Here is a 12,010-nt window from a genome sequence, read left to right on the forward strand (position 1 = left end):
TTAAGCTAACCCTCTTTGTTTTGTCCAGAAGAGCATGAAGTGCAAAGCAGAAAATGATCTGATACGTTTGTTAAATTTAGAAACAGAGATCAACCGTGGCAGTTCACCTGCTGCCTTGCGCAACCTGATTTGGACTGTTATCAGACATGTTTTGTTCAGTCTGTTTCCCCCTATTGGTCAACCACTTTTTTATATGAAAAAGAGAAAAAAAAATGTTTTCTGCAATCCTCTGCCTGAGTGAATGAGAGGCTGCTGTCACATTGGTTTAGTCAGATGGAACAGGTGAAATGTGGAATAAAAAAAAAAAAAAAAAACAAGAACCCATCAACATCACTGAATAACCCACAGCAGTAGATCAGAGTCTGATGCTGCTAAACAGGAGAAAGGTACCTGGAGAAACAGAGGGCACAGAGGACGCCACGCTTCAGAGTATGAACTCAGCGAACAGAACCAAAAACATCTTTATTCATACGAGAGGCACATATGACATGTTGTCATAACCAGCCTGCAGCCTAGCAGTAAGGAGGATATTATAGTTTAAAAGCATGTGAGAAGACCACATTCTATAAACATGAAAGCATTGTACTTTTCTTGATATGTACATTAGGACAGCAGAGAACCATCCTAAATAAAAATGCAAGAAAAACAAGAACAGAATTGAGGGAAGAAAAAGTCATCAAGCCTCTTGTGGACCTCAGATCCACTTAGCAGCGGTTTCACACTCACACTAACAGACTCCCAGCATGCAACGAGAGAGAGAGAGTACTGTATCTCCGTAGGTTTATCAGTATGCTGCACAGTTTTGACTCGTGTCCTTCTTGATGTTGGTTGATGTGTAAGTGGTGTGCTCTTCTCTGTATATTTTTCAGGTGGCTGTGACAGGGGCACCCCCGGGGCAGGACCCATGAGGAGTCATAGAAGATGCTCACAGCCTGGGCGCTTCTGCTCTTCTTAGCCATGTGGGTGAGAAGCACCTCTGGTGGCCCGCTCTCCTTCAGAATAGGTAAATCGCAATAACGTAATAGCCTAGTGACTGTGGAGCAACTCTTCCCTACATGTGTTGACCCAGGAAATCCTTCCTTCCTTCCTTCCTTCTTATTGGTTCACACTTGCGGGAAATTTATAGGGATAAAAGGATTTTCTTTTTCACATTAATTGAAAAATCTGTGAATGAATGAATTGCAATGTTTAATTATCGAGTTTGAGTTTAAATGAAAGTTCTGTTGAAATATCAGGTCAAATTGAAAGTACAGTCTAACTGAACGTGGGAAAATTTGCTGAAGAAATTCAATCAGAGTGTTGAGAAATACCCACGTTTCTCCAGTCACACGTGGCTTTAGGTATCAAGAGGCTAAAAAAAAAAAAAAAAATCACGTGTGGATATGACACCAAACCAATTGGCTCTGAAATACTCTCTACCGAGCCTAGACAGTGAATGATCCCTTATTTGTTCAATGCGATGTTAGAGAGAGAAACTGAAACACACAAATGAAATATGCACGTAGGGTTTTATCGTTTTAGGCACAACAGACATTCATAACACCCAGTTGGTGTGGGGATTTTAAACAAAGCTACCTGTATATTGCACCTAAGAATGGCTGGATAGAGAAATGTCATGTAATACGTTGTACACACTTTTTGCTGCATGTTCGTTTATATACAACAGTACAGCTTTGACTGACGATAAAACCATAATTAGCTGAAAACATCTTGTTATCTTACAGACACTTACTGAACATGGTAATACAATCAAAAACTTACAAGTTTTGATTAGAAGACTGTGCAGTTTGGATATAATAACTCAGCTGATAAGTAAGTGAGTTCTGTGTAACTCACTTTTTTCTTTAATAATCTGTAAGGTTTTCATGTTTCACTCTCATTTGATAAATGTTAATGCCCTTGTTTTACTGTACATTAACACAGAAATGGAAGCACAGTTTTCACATTGTTTTGAATGTCGCCTGAAACTCAGCAGACACTGACACATTCCAACATTCGAACATATACATACGCGATTGTAAGTTGAGTTTTATCACTGGACCATTTTAAATTTGGCATGATCAGAATAATTTTGCGGCCTAATTAGTGGCTTTGTTATGCAAGCAGTTTAAGCATTTGGTAGAAAAGCACAGACACAAAGTCGAGCAGAAACTACTCTGATATTCTGCCTCGGGGAAAGTAGTGGCAGGTCAGTGGACCAAGGTTGAGACTGACTAGACTTTGCATCCGAAAGGGCATGGTTCAAAAGTCTCATAACCTGCCAGAGTCTGCTGATAACCAGTGGGAGTTGTACCTTCTTGTTATTATTCTCCTACAGTCAGCAGGTCTCTGACTCCCTGTCACTGGCTCCCTGTCTACGAAAAGTTTGACTGACTGTCTCTTCATTTATGCATAGACCCCTTGTCTTAGGTGGGAAACTGTGTGTGTGTGTGTGTGTGTGTGTGATGTATATAGACACAGATGAGAAGCAGAGGTAAAGATAGAGATTGAGAATGAGATTGATTCTACAGCTCACAGACTGTGCTTCCATTGTGGCCCCTCAGTGGCTGGTTTTAAATTTATAGCACGGTTGTCAACTTTCAGAAAGAGCTGAGAGTGAGACTTCTTGTTAGGGGAAAAGGGTGGAAGTTCATAACACAAAAGCTGTATAGAAAATCTGTATGTGATTACTATAAGGCTATTAAACCATCACGCAAACTCAGACAATGCATTAAAAATGTAAACTTTTCTTGAGACAGAGCAGAAGGGCAATTTTAATTGTAGAAAATGAAGAACAAACCTGTTAAAGAATAAGAAATAAGAATAAGTTTGCCTCTGTGAAAGCTATTCTGTTCTGGTGTGATGGATTCAGTTCTCAATGTGATAAAAGTACAGTGCATATTTTCTGGAAATATTAGTTCCAGTAATGATGAAAACATTGTTTAGTTTAACTGAGAAAAAGTCCCAGTTTCACCAGCTCATTATTGCATGTTGGAACTTTAGTGCAGCCTTCCTCTGATCTTTCCCTCCTCCCTTGACTCACTGCTTCTGTGTGAGGGAAACAAGTCTTTTTATCCTCCCAGTATCTTAAACCTTGACAAAACCGAGTCAGTTCAAACTGTCATCTTTGAACAGTATCAACATTTCTTATTTTTGAACAAGACATTTTTGTTTGTTTTTTTTCTATCACTCACTTGGTTTCTCTCTTGTCTGCACCCTGTCTCACAGCTCTGCCACAGCACAGCTACGGTTTGCAGAATTTGTTTGGTGGTTTGGCGTATGATGCCCCAAACAATCTTCTGTATTTTGAAAACAACACAGCTTCTGAGTTTACTGTATCAACACGCCCAAGAACAAATCATTTACAGCAGCCCCATGTCTCTGCTTTCTCTCTAGTTTCGCATCCGCCCTCCACCTGATTGTACAAAAGCAGCTTTGCAGCGACGGTGGTTTATGTTTATCTCAGTCGTGTTGCATCGTTGATGGATAATTAGGCTCTTGGCCTGTTTTTCCTTTTCTTCCAATGTCATCTATACACAGCACCAGTCTCTTTGCCAGTGCACTGTCAGTGTGTGTCATGTGATATGTGTGCTCTGTGTGTGTGTGTGTCTGTGTAGTTATGCATGAGGCATTACAAGGAATAGATATTCACAAGCAGAGACACAAATACACGCACACGCACTTCATGCACGCACTGCATTTCAAAGTGCACCAAGGCACAAAAACAAACACATACCCCCAAACACCTCCACAAATTCCCTGCCATTTGCACTCCAGGAGATGGTATTTAACATGGCTGTCCCTCGAGTCCTCCCTGGCTGGCATAATGTCACTGTCTGGCCTTCTCTGAATGTATCAGGGCCAAAAACAACCTCCCACCCCTGCCACATTCCCCCGCCAGGACCAGCCAGCAGCCAGCAGTAAGCTCACTGTAGGTTAACTGAGAAACTTCTCTTTGTCTCTGCTGTGTTTTTTTTTTTTTTTTTGCAAATCAGTGGAATAAAAATGGACTTTCGTTTGCAAATTAGTTTGGTCCCCATGATTTCATGTGCACTAGCTCTACATGCCATCTGACAGAACTTCTGATTGGGAAGACAGGGGCAAATAAAAGTTTACTTTAGTGGCATTTTGTGTTGCAACAGTAGAACAGAGTGTGAGTTACCGTGTTGTTGTAGAGTGATGAAAGAATAATTACAGGGAAATTGACCTGAGAAAGTATAAATAATTGAATTAGCTTCAGTTGTGCTTCAAATAAGACACACCACACAGACAAGTGAAGATTTAATTATTAATGAATAGCATAATTCAGTAGACGAGATCAAAGAGAAGATCACGTACAATGTTCAATACAATACATTAGGTAAAATCAATTGACAAAATATTATTATCAAAGCACGTTGTTTAGAAGACCACTTCACACATCGGACTGCAGCATATGAGTATTAAACAAGAAGAGATACTGCATAATATTACATGAAAATCCCTGTTCGCTACCATATGGTGCCGCTTGTTGTGGGTGGTATTCCCTCATTAGTTAAGTGGAAGATTGTCTGCCGTCCACAAGCCGCTGCTTATGCTAAGTTGGCGAAATCAGCTTCCAAACACGGATAATAACTAATATAAGCCGATGTCTGTTTTTGTTAATACAGGGAGTGAAAATCTGGGAAATCCACATGATCCTTCATTAGAGTTAAATTCATCAACGACTGCCGACTTTGTCTTACACTGCAGAGCCCTCACTCTCCGCACCATAAATGCCTCATACGCGCGCACACACACACACACACACACACGCACACACACACACACACACACACACACACACACACACACACACACACACACACACACACACACTCTGCCTCTGTCCAGCTGAGTATCTGCCTTTCGTAAATCAAAGACAGCAGGACGGTTCATAGGAGTTGGATTGCTTTTCTGTTTTATAGCCCCTATTGCAATGAACTTAATAAGAAAAGTAGTTGGAGCAGAGCAAAATGAGGTAAAGTGGCCGCTAAGATTTTTAAAATGTTGTCACTATTTTTTTTTTTCATTTCAGTGCTTCCTCAGCATGATCAACAAGAATTAAGCGACCCTTAATACACTGTATTAATCAGTGCTGCTTTTGACAGACAGGAAGAAGATGTGTCCACTGTTCCAGACAGGCACTCACATCAGGTTCTCTTATCTCTGAAGCCCTCAGAATGTTTCCTAGCATTGGGCTTCACCATAGGGAAGGCCTCCCCCTATGAGACCAACACTAAATTTAGCTGTTGGCACCCACTGGGTGTTAGCTCACTCAAGTGCTGTGAAATTCCCTCAGCAGATATCCTTTAGCTCACCTTAAATGTGCCATCTGTGATTCTGCAAAAGAGCAAGCTTTGGATTTTCATTTTTAGAGAAAGCGTGGTACCTCTTTAGCCAGAGACTAAGGATTAATATTGATTGTTATGGAAATTTGCTGTAAGCTACACACAGTATCACCAGCAGCAGTACTTTATATTGTTCATAATGGTTTTGCGGAGCCACAATCTTTCATGGTCCTGTTTTGTTTGTGCCTAACAGTGCTCTTTAACAGACAAACAAAATGTGCTTTAAATGTTTTTCATGTTGCTTCAAAATGCTTCTAAATGTAGGATCAAGTTGTCTGGGTTGTTCCATAGCAGCTTTGGGGGAAAAAATGTGAATAATATTAATCATTTTATGAGCTTTTATGAAGCAATAGCAAATGTTCAAAAGCCCTTTGAGGTCACAAAATATTTATATATGGATCAATCAGTGTCCGTTTTAACTGTGTGCTATGTTTTTCCACTATTAAATCTATCAACATGTAGTTTACTTCATTGATTGTCATTGAATCTGATCTCAAGACATGTATATTTTGTCAATATACAACTGTTTACTTGGAATTAGTTATGCAAAGGGTGACAGGGAAATGTATTGAAACAGCTATTTTTACTGCCACTGACATTTCTTTGAATAATCACTTTTCTTATTATTAGGTCCTTGGGCGCCTGACTCAAGAGCCGGGTTGTTTATGTTTGTTGGTTTTATTTGCCCATTGAATCATTAATTTTTTTCACTAGTCAGTGGCAGCATGATAAGAAAAAGAAACCCATGCATTATTTTCCCCAGCAACTCCCTTCTGCTCTCTCAGTGATCCCCAAATGCTCACAGGCCAGCTGGGAGATGTAATCCCTCCAGCATGTCCTGGGTCTGCCCCATGGTCTCCCAGTTTTATACCTCTGGAGGCAGAGGCCCAGGGGCATCCTTAACAGATACCTGAACGTCATCAGCTTGTTCTTTTCGATGTGAGGAGGCAATAGTTTTATACTATGGTAATCCCAAATAGCTAAACCTCCCACTATACCAAATGGAGCGTATCATATATTATATCATCCTTGCCTTTTGTATCCATGAGCTCTACAGATACAGTGTAGTAGAACCTGTTTTACTCCAGAAGGTCCAATCTCTCACATGTATGCTCCATCAAGTTTAAGCACACTTCAGTAAAGGGAAAGTGACCATGCAGTTTTTTGTGTTTACTGCTTGGGTTGATACAGTAATGTTCCAATGTGCCTTGGTTAACCTGTGGCCATAGCAACCTGAGCCATTTTGGTGTGACATTTTGTTTGCATTAATCCTGTCATGTCATACACAGAAATAGCCTGTACAATCTTGGCATTTAAATGTTCATCAAATTTCCCATACCTTCAAGTATACATGAAAATAGTAGCAGACAGCCTAAAATTCCTGTTTTTGAGTGAGGTGTTTATAGTCATTAGTTTCTGACAATACAATGCACAACATAAAAAGGGCAAACAGTGAACAGAAATAGAGAGATTGGTGTGGTGGCATCTGTACCAGCTTTTAACTCAAATATAGCATAAGACAGTCTCTGTTAAACATTTTTGGCTCGTACCGTAGCATTTCAGTGTCCCTTTTTTCTTTGACATTTATTGGAACATGTTGTATATCATTTCTGTTAGTACAAAAGGGTAAAGTGCATTGATTTCTTTCATACTAAATGTCAAATTAGGACACAGTCAACATTAGAATATGGTGAATTATTTATGGTAATAATACGTTAGCATGTCAACATTGGATTAGATGTTGTAGCATCTCATGAATAATACATGTTAATTAGCTATAAACTTTAATGGAGTTTGCTTCAGTTCAGGCAGGACATATAAGATATGTCCTCAGCTAAAAATACAACTGACCTATGTAAACAATCTCCAGTCACATTTGATGATTAAGACAACACATAACACCATTCTGTTGTATTAGAACTATATACTGGGGCATGCACAGCGTATGAAACCTGCTTGCTGTACTCACAAACACACACCGCACAAAATCCAGCCCGAGGCTTGTTAAACACAAAATTTTCAGATTGCTTTACCTCACTCCAAAAAACACTTACAGAGCATCCCCGAGTACTGAGGGCGCAGCAACCAGACTGGCTCTGCAGGAAGAAGTCAGGCAAATCTCTCTTTGCTTCTTTGCTCCCTTTTCCACACTCAGTGGGGGGAACACGAAAGAGCATTCTTGGTGGGCTAAATTCAATTGGCTCCACTTTCCCAGCAGCAGAGGCTGTGCCTGCACCATCTTTACCCAGCCTGCCAAGACTGGCGTCACTGGGGCTGTTAGTCAGGGTGGCACACAGTTTGTTGTGAGGTAGATGTGAGGAAGACAAAACACACTGAGCATGATGTAGTGATTCTCACTGGTGGGGGCCTTTGTTTAGTAAATACAATAGAACTGGAAACATTACCCTACTGTCTTTAACTTGTAGCCGCAGGGGAAGTCCTGATAAATATGCATTTGTGTGTGCTACCTAGAACCACAAATACCTGTAACAGTGCACACACACAAAAACATACTGGCCTTTGTGATTTGACACTCGGGTAAAGATGTTTTCAAAATTATTTATTCCTACAGTATCCATGCATGTCAGCTACAGTATGGTCGATGTATTATAAGGCTTGGGCAAACAAAATGTTTAGTTCAGGAAACAAACAGGAAAAAAACATTAATTGTTGCAAACTTTGGTCTTGTATGTGCAAGTCAGCCATGCTGCATGCTCATCTAACTCACTTCACAACAGGAGTTTTTTTTCAGTCATCCACTGTGAAATGCTGGTATTTCTTAGCCCACCCCTAGCATTTGGCCTGTTGTTTCTCCTCTTGAGAAGTGGTTTAGAAACTGCGACTCATCCTCTGAGACGACAGCAGGATAGCCGTCTTGTGTTCTTTATTTAACAAATTCTGTATTTGTGATGAAGTTTGATGTTTCTTTTGTATCCCTCTGGGAACTAAACTTGATGTATTGATCGTATGATGGTGTGGTCACTTTTGGTCTGCCTGATCATGGTTTGGATATAACTGATCCAGTTTCTGCAAAGTGTCCCATGCACTGGCTCCTCAGAACCCTGTAGTCTAGCCATGATTTGACACTGAGAAAGCCACTCTTCGCTTTGAATAACAATTTGACTACTGACACTTTCACTTAGCTCTGATGCCATTTTTCCCATTATCACAATCCTTCTCAGTTATCAATGATCTGCTGGAAACGTTTTTGTTTTTTCTAGCAAGTGAACACAGGCTGCATGTTGAGTCACTCGAATGAGCCTCTGGTGAGTAGATCAGATCCACCTGAGTGTCATCTGGACTTATGCTTCAGTGGAAGGGATATAACTCAAGGAACTCCGACCTTTTGTACAAAGGATTTAAGGTGATGTGATTGCTGACCTAAAAATCTTAAATATTTCTTTTTCATTTTACATGACATAACTTCTTGTGTTTTTCAGTGTTCCTGAATCCTCAGACTTTCTGATTATTTCCAGGTTTATGTGAAATTAGTAAAGATTTTCAATATGGTCTCAGACCTTTGGACTCCATTGTATATGTACACAATTCAGCCACAACATTAAAACCAGTAATTTTTTTAAATAGCATGTCTAATGGGTGTATATCATGTGCTGCAAAATTATCCAATATGAATGAAATTTCTAGGGAGACTGGGCTGTTGCATGTGGGCTTGTATTTGTTCATGTATATGTGCACACACATATGTACTGTATGTGTGTCCGGACACTAAGGGCATGTAGGGTGGATCAGTGAAATTGAAGCCCACAGGAAGAATCTAATAGCATAATTAGCCCTGCTGAGCTAATACCAACAAGTCAGGGGTGCCATACTGTCAATTCCCTCGGCTCAGCCTGATCTACACTCACAGTGACTTATTTAGGCTGACTGCTAGAACCGCCACGGCTGAGTCATTGTGCCCTTGCCTTCAGTGAGGTTCATTCTGCCCTCATACACTCTGACTTCAGTTGGCATCTATGAACTCATTTAACTCACTGTTACAGGAAGAGCAGGAGAAGATAGATATTATGTTGGGAAGAGAAAGAGAGTAAATAACTGTGAGGGAAGTATCCTTCTTTGCTTTGAAATAGCCTTTGACTTGTAGCCTTAGTTCTTCTGTAGTGAAGCTTTCATGTTTGTTATGAGTGGAGGCTAAAACAAAGACTGATGTCGAGCTGAGGAGCCACGTGAGGACACTTTGTGATTAATCTCCCTACTTTTAATTACTCAGCCATGTGCTGTGTGAGTCATTAGGTTAATGACACTCAGACATGTGTACTCACAGGCCTGAAACTACAGGGCACATTTGAGCTAAACTCCTATTTAGGTGACCACCTGTTACAAGAGCCAACTGCCCAGTTGTCTCTGTCTCACTCAGATGCCAGCAAAGGGAATGAGGACATATTAAAAAGAAAAGGGAGCTTAATTACAGAACAGTGCATGTGCCTGGAGGCGAGATACGTTTCCTCAAAAGTCATTCACCTAATTTGAAAATGTGTGTATGGATTTTTTCTTTCTTTCTTTTTTCTTTTTTTTTCCGGAGAAAATTATGTTTTGCGCAGAATGGAGCCCATGTACACGTGGAGACAAATCTCAACCTCAGGCACAGAGTGAAAGGGGCAGAGTTTATGATTAATCTCTAAGGTTTTAATTACCAGGGCAGGTGCTGGGACCAATCGTTTGGTTAATGGCAAGAATGGCAGATAGGAGTGATGTTATGCAATTATGAACACTACTTTGCTCCTGAGCTTACCACATAAATTATTCAGTAAATCTGATAAACTCACCATGCGCAGGCATGTGTGAGTGTGTATTCTTATACTTTCAATCACACACACAACACAAAACACACTCTCCTGAATTAATGTATCCTCACTGGGATTGATAAAGACAAATTCAAATGAATGTTTGCTCATTTGCTTATGCACATGTGCACATACTCCACACCGATCGGCCACTACATTAAAGCCAGTTGCAAAGGGGTCGGTGTATACGTACTCATAGAAAATGCTTCCACCTCAGCCACACACAAACATGAATACATTGGTACTTAAATTATTAACAACTAATTACAAGCTGCAGGGTGATGTTTGTGGATGTGTAATGGAGCTTGCCACATGCTGAGATGGAAGGCACGGGCTTCGCTCATGTAAAATAGTGCAAGAGCATGAACAGTGTTACTGTATGCTTTTTAGTCCTGTGGTGATGTGGAGTGAAGGTCATAACCAGGGCATTGTACCCCAGCGTCATGGCTGAAGTTTAAATGGAATGAGGTACACGCTTGTGTGGAGATGTCACATTACGGATCATTCATTAAACATTATGTTTGGCTGGGGATGAATTCTTTACACTGAATGAGTAATTGAAGTAATGTGATCTGGAATGTACACAAGCATTTACTCCCATTGCACACTTAAACTTGTTTGATCACCATAATCACTTAGAGCAATAATATTTTTTTGTATAATAAACATAACTAATGTGAGGTATTTTGAAGCTGTGATACCAGCTTATTAGCAGTATCAGTGAAGCAAGTGCAGTAGGCATGATTGGATATGTGCACAATTAAAAGCAATCCTGTACAACAGAACTACAGCAAATACTGGCTGTGAAGGTTAAGATATGGTGAAGGCTGTGTCATTCATGTGTTGAATGTGTGGTCATGTCTCTTCCCATCCACGAGATGGAAAGTCATTGTTCCAATATTTTTGCTATTATTATTATACAATAGTTATGAGCTGGCACATATGGAACATCTAATTTACACAGGCGTGGCGATTATAACAAGCATCCTTTCCTCAGACACTTGACCAGCAGGTCAGGACGTTTGATTCATTCCTGTTCTTCCAGATGAAATGTTGAGATAGATCATATCTATCTCAACATGAGATAGATATGATCACTCCTCCTTGATCACTCCTTGAATTCGTTTCATCCCACTTTCATCCGACTGCCTTTTCACTTGCCTCAGCAGCACATTTGTGGAGCGCTTACAAGTGGTCCAGAATCCCGCTGTTAGGCCATATCCTGTGTTTTTTTAAAATTCTGGCTCCCTTTAAGATTCACAGTCCAATTGGAGATCCTTGTGATTACTTTTCAAGGCCTGCATGATTAGGTGGCTAACTACATCAGTAAGCTATTGTTCTCTTTCTGCTGCATGCTGAGTATATAATCTGCAATAACAAACACTTAATACTTTGCCATGCCCTGTGTTTTCCACAGGAAGAAGCAGGGAAGTTTTTCCACTGTTTATTTTTATTCATCCCACATTTGCACCTTACGACGCTGCATCTCCCAGACAAGGACATCAATTTCCTCTTAGCAGTGGCTGTTTTTGTGCCGCGGATCTTGACTTTCCTCATCCATTACCTTCAGTGCATCATGGAGAGAGCCCTGCTTTTAAAGGGAATTAGAGGAGATGATTTGATTAGTTATGATTGATGCCAACCAAACACTTATTGTAATTCATTCCTCCTGTTCTAAACCATTTTACACCTGCGGCACGCGTGCACCACTGCTGTACTATCGCCTTTGGTCTCAAAATTACTAAACATGTGTTGCCATGGGCGGCCATGCATGCTCCATGAACTTGCGCCAGTGTTTGGGCTCCTGCCTTGATTCATGAAAACAGAGCTGTAAATGCTGAAAATGCTCTGCTTTTCCTC

At 40.4% G+C, this 12,010-nt stretch overlaps 1 protein-coding gene across 1 annotated transcript in view; it reads left to right on the forward strand.

Moving 5' to 3' along the window:
• Positions 1-921: 921 nt before the first annotated feature.
• Positions 922-12,010, forward strand: part of grik4 (glutamate receptor, ionotropic, kainate 4) — a 132,397-nt gene continuing 121,308 nt past the window's right edge. The window contains exon 1 of the mRNA XM_041046130.1: positions 922-1,003. Within this exon, the coding sequence (XP_040902064.1) occupies positions 922-1,003 (82 nt within the window). The remainder of the gene's footprint in view (positions 1,004-12,010) is intronic.

This window comes from Toxotes jaculatrix, chromosome 9 (assembly GCF_017976425.1).
Source record: "Toxotes jaculatrix isolate fToxJac2 chromosome 9, fToxJac2.pri, whole genome shotgun sequence".
In the NCBI taxonomy this organism is placed as follows: domain Eukaryota; kingdom Metazoa; phylum Chordata; class Actinopteri; family Toxotidae; genus Toxotes; species Toxotes jaculatrix.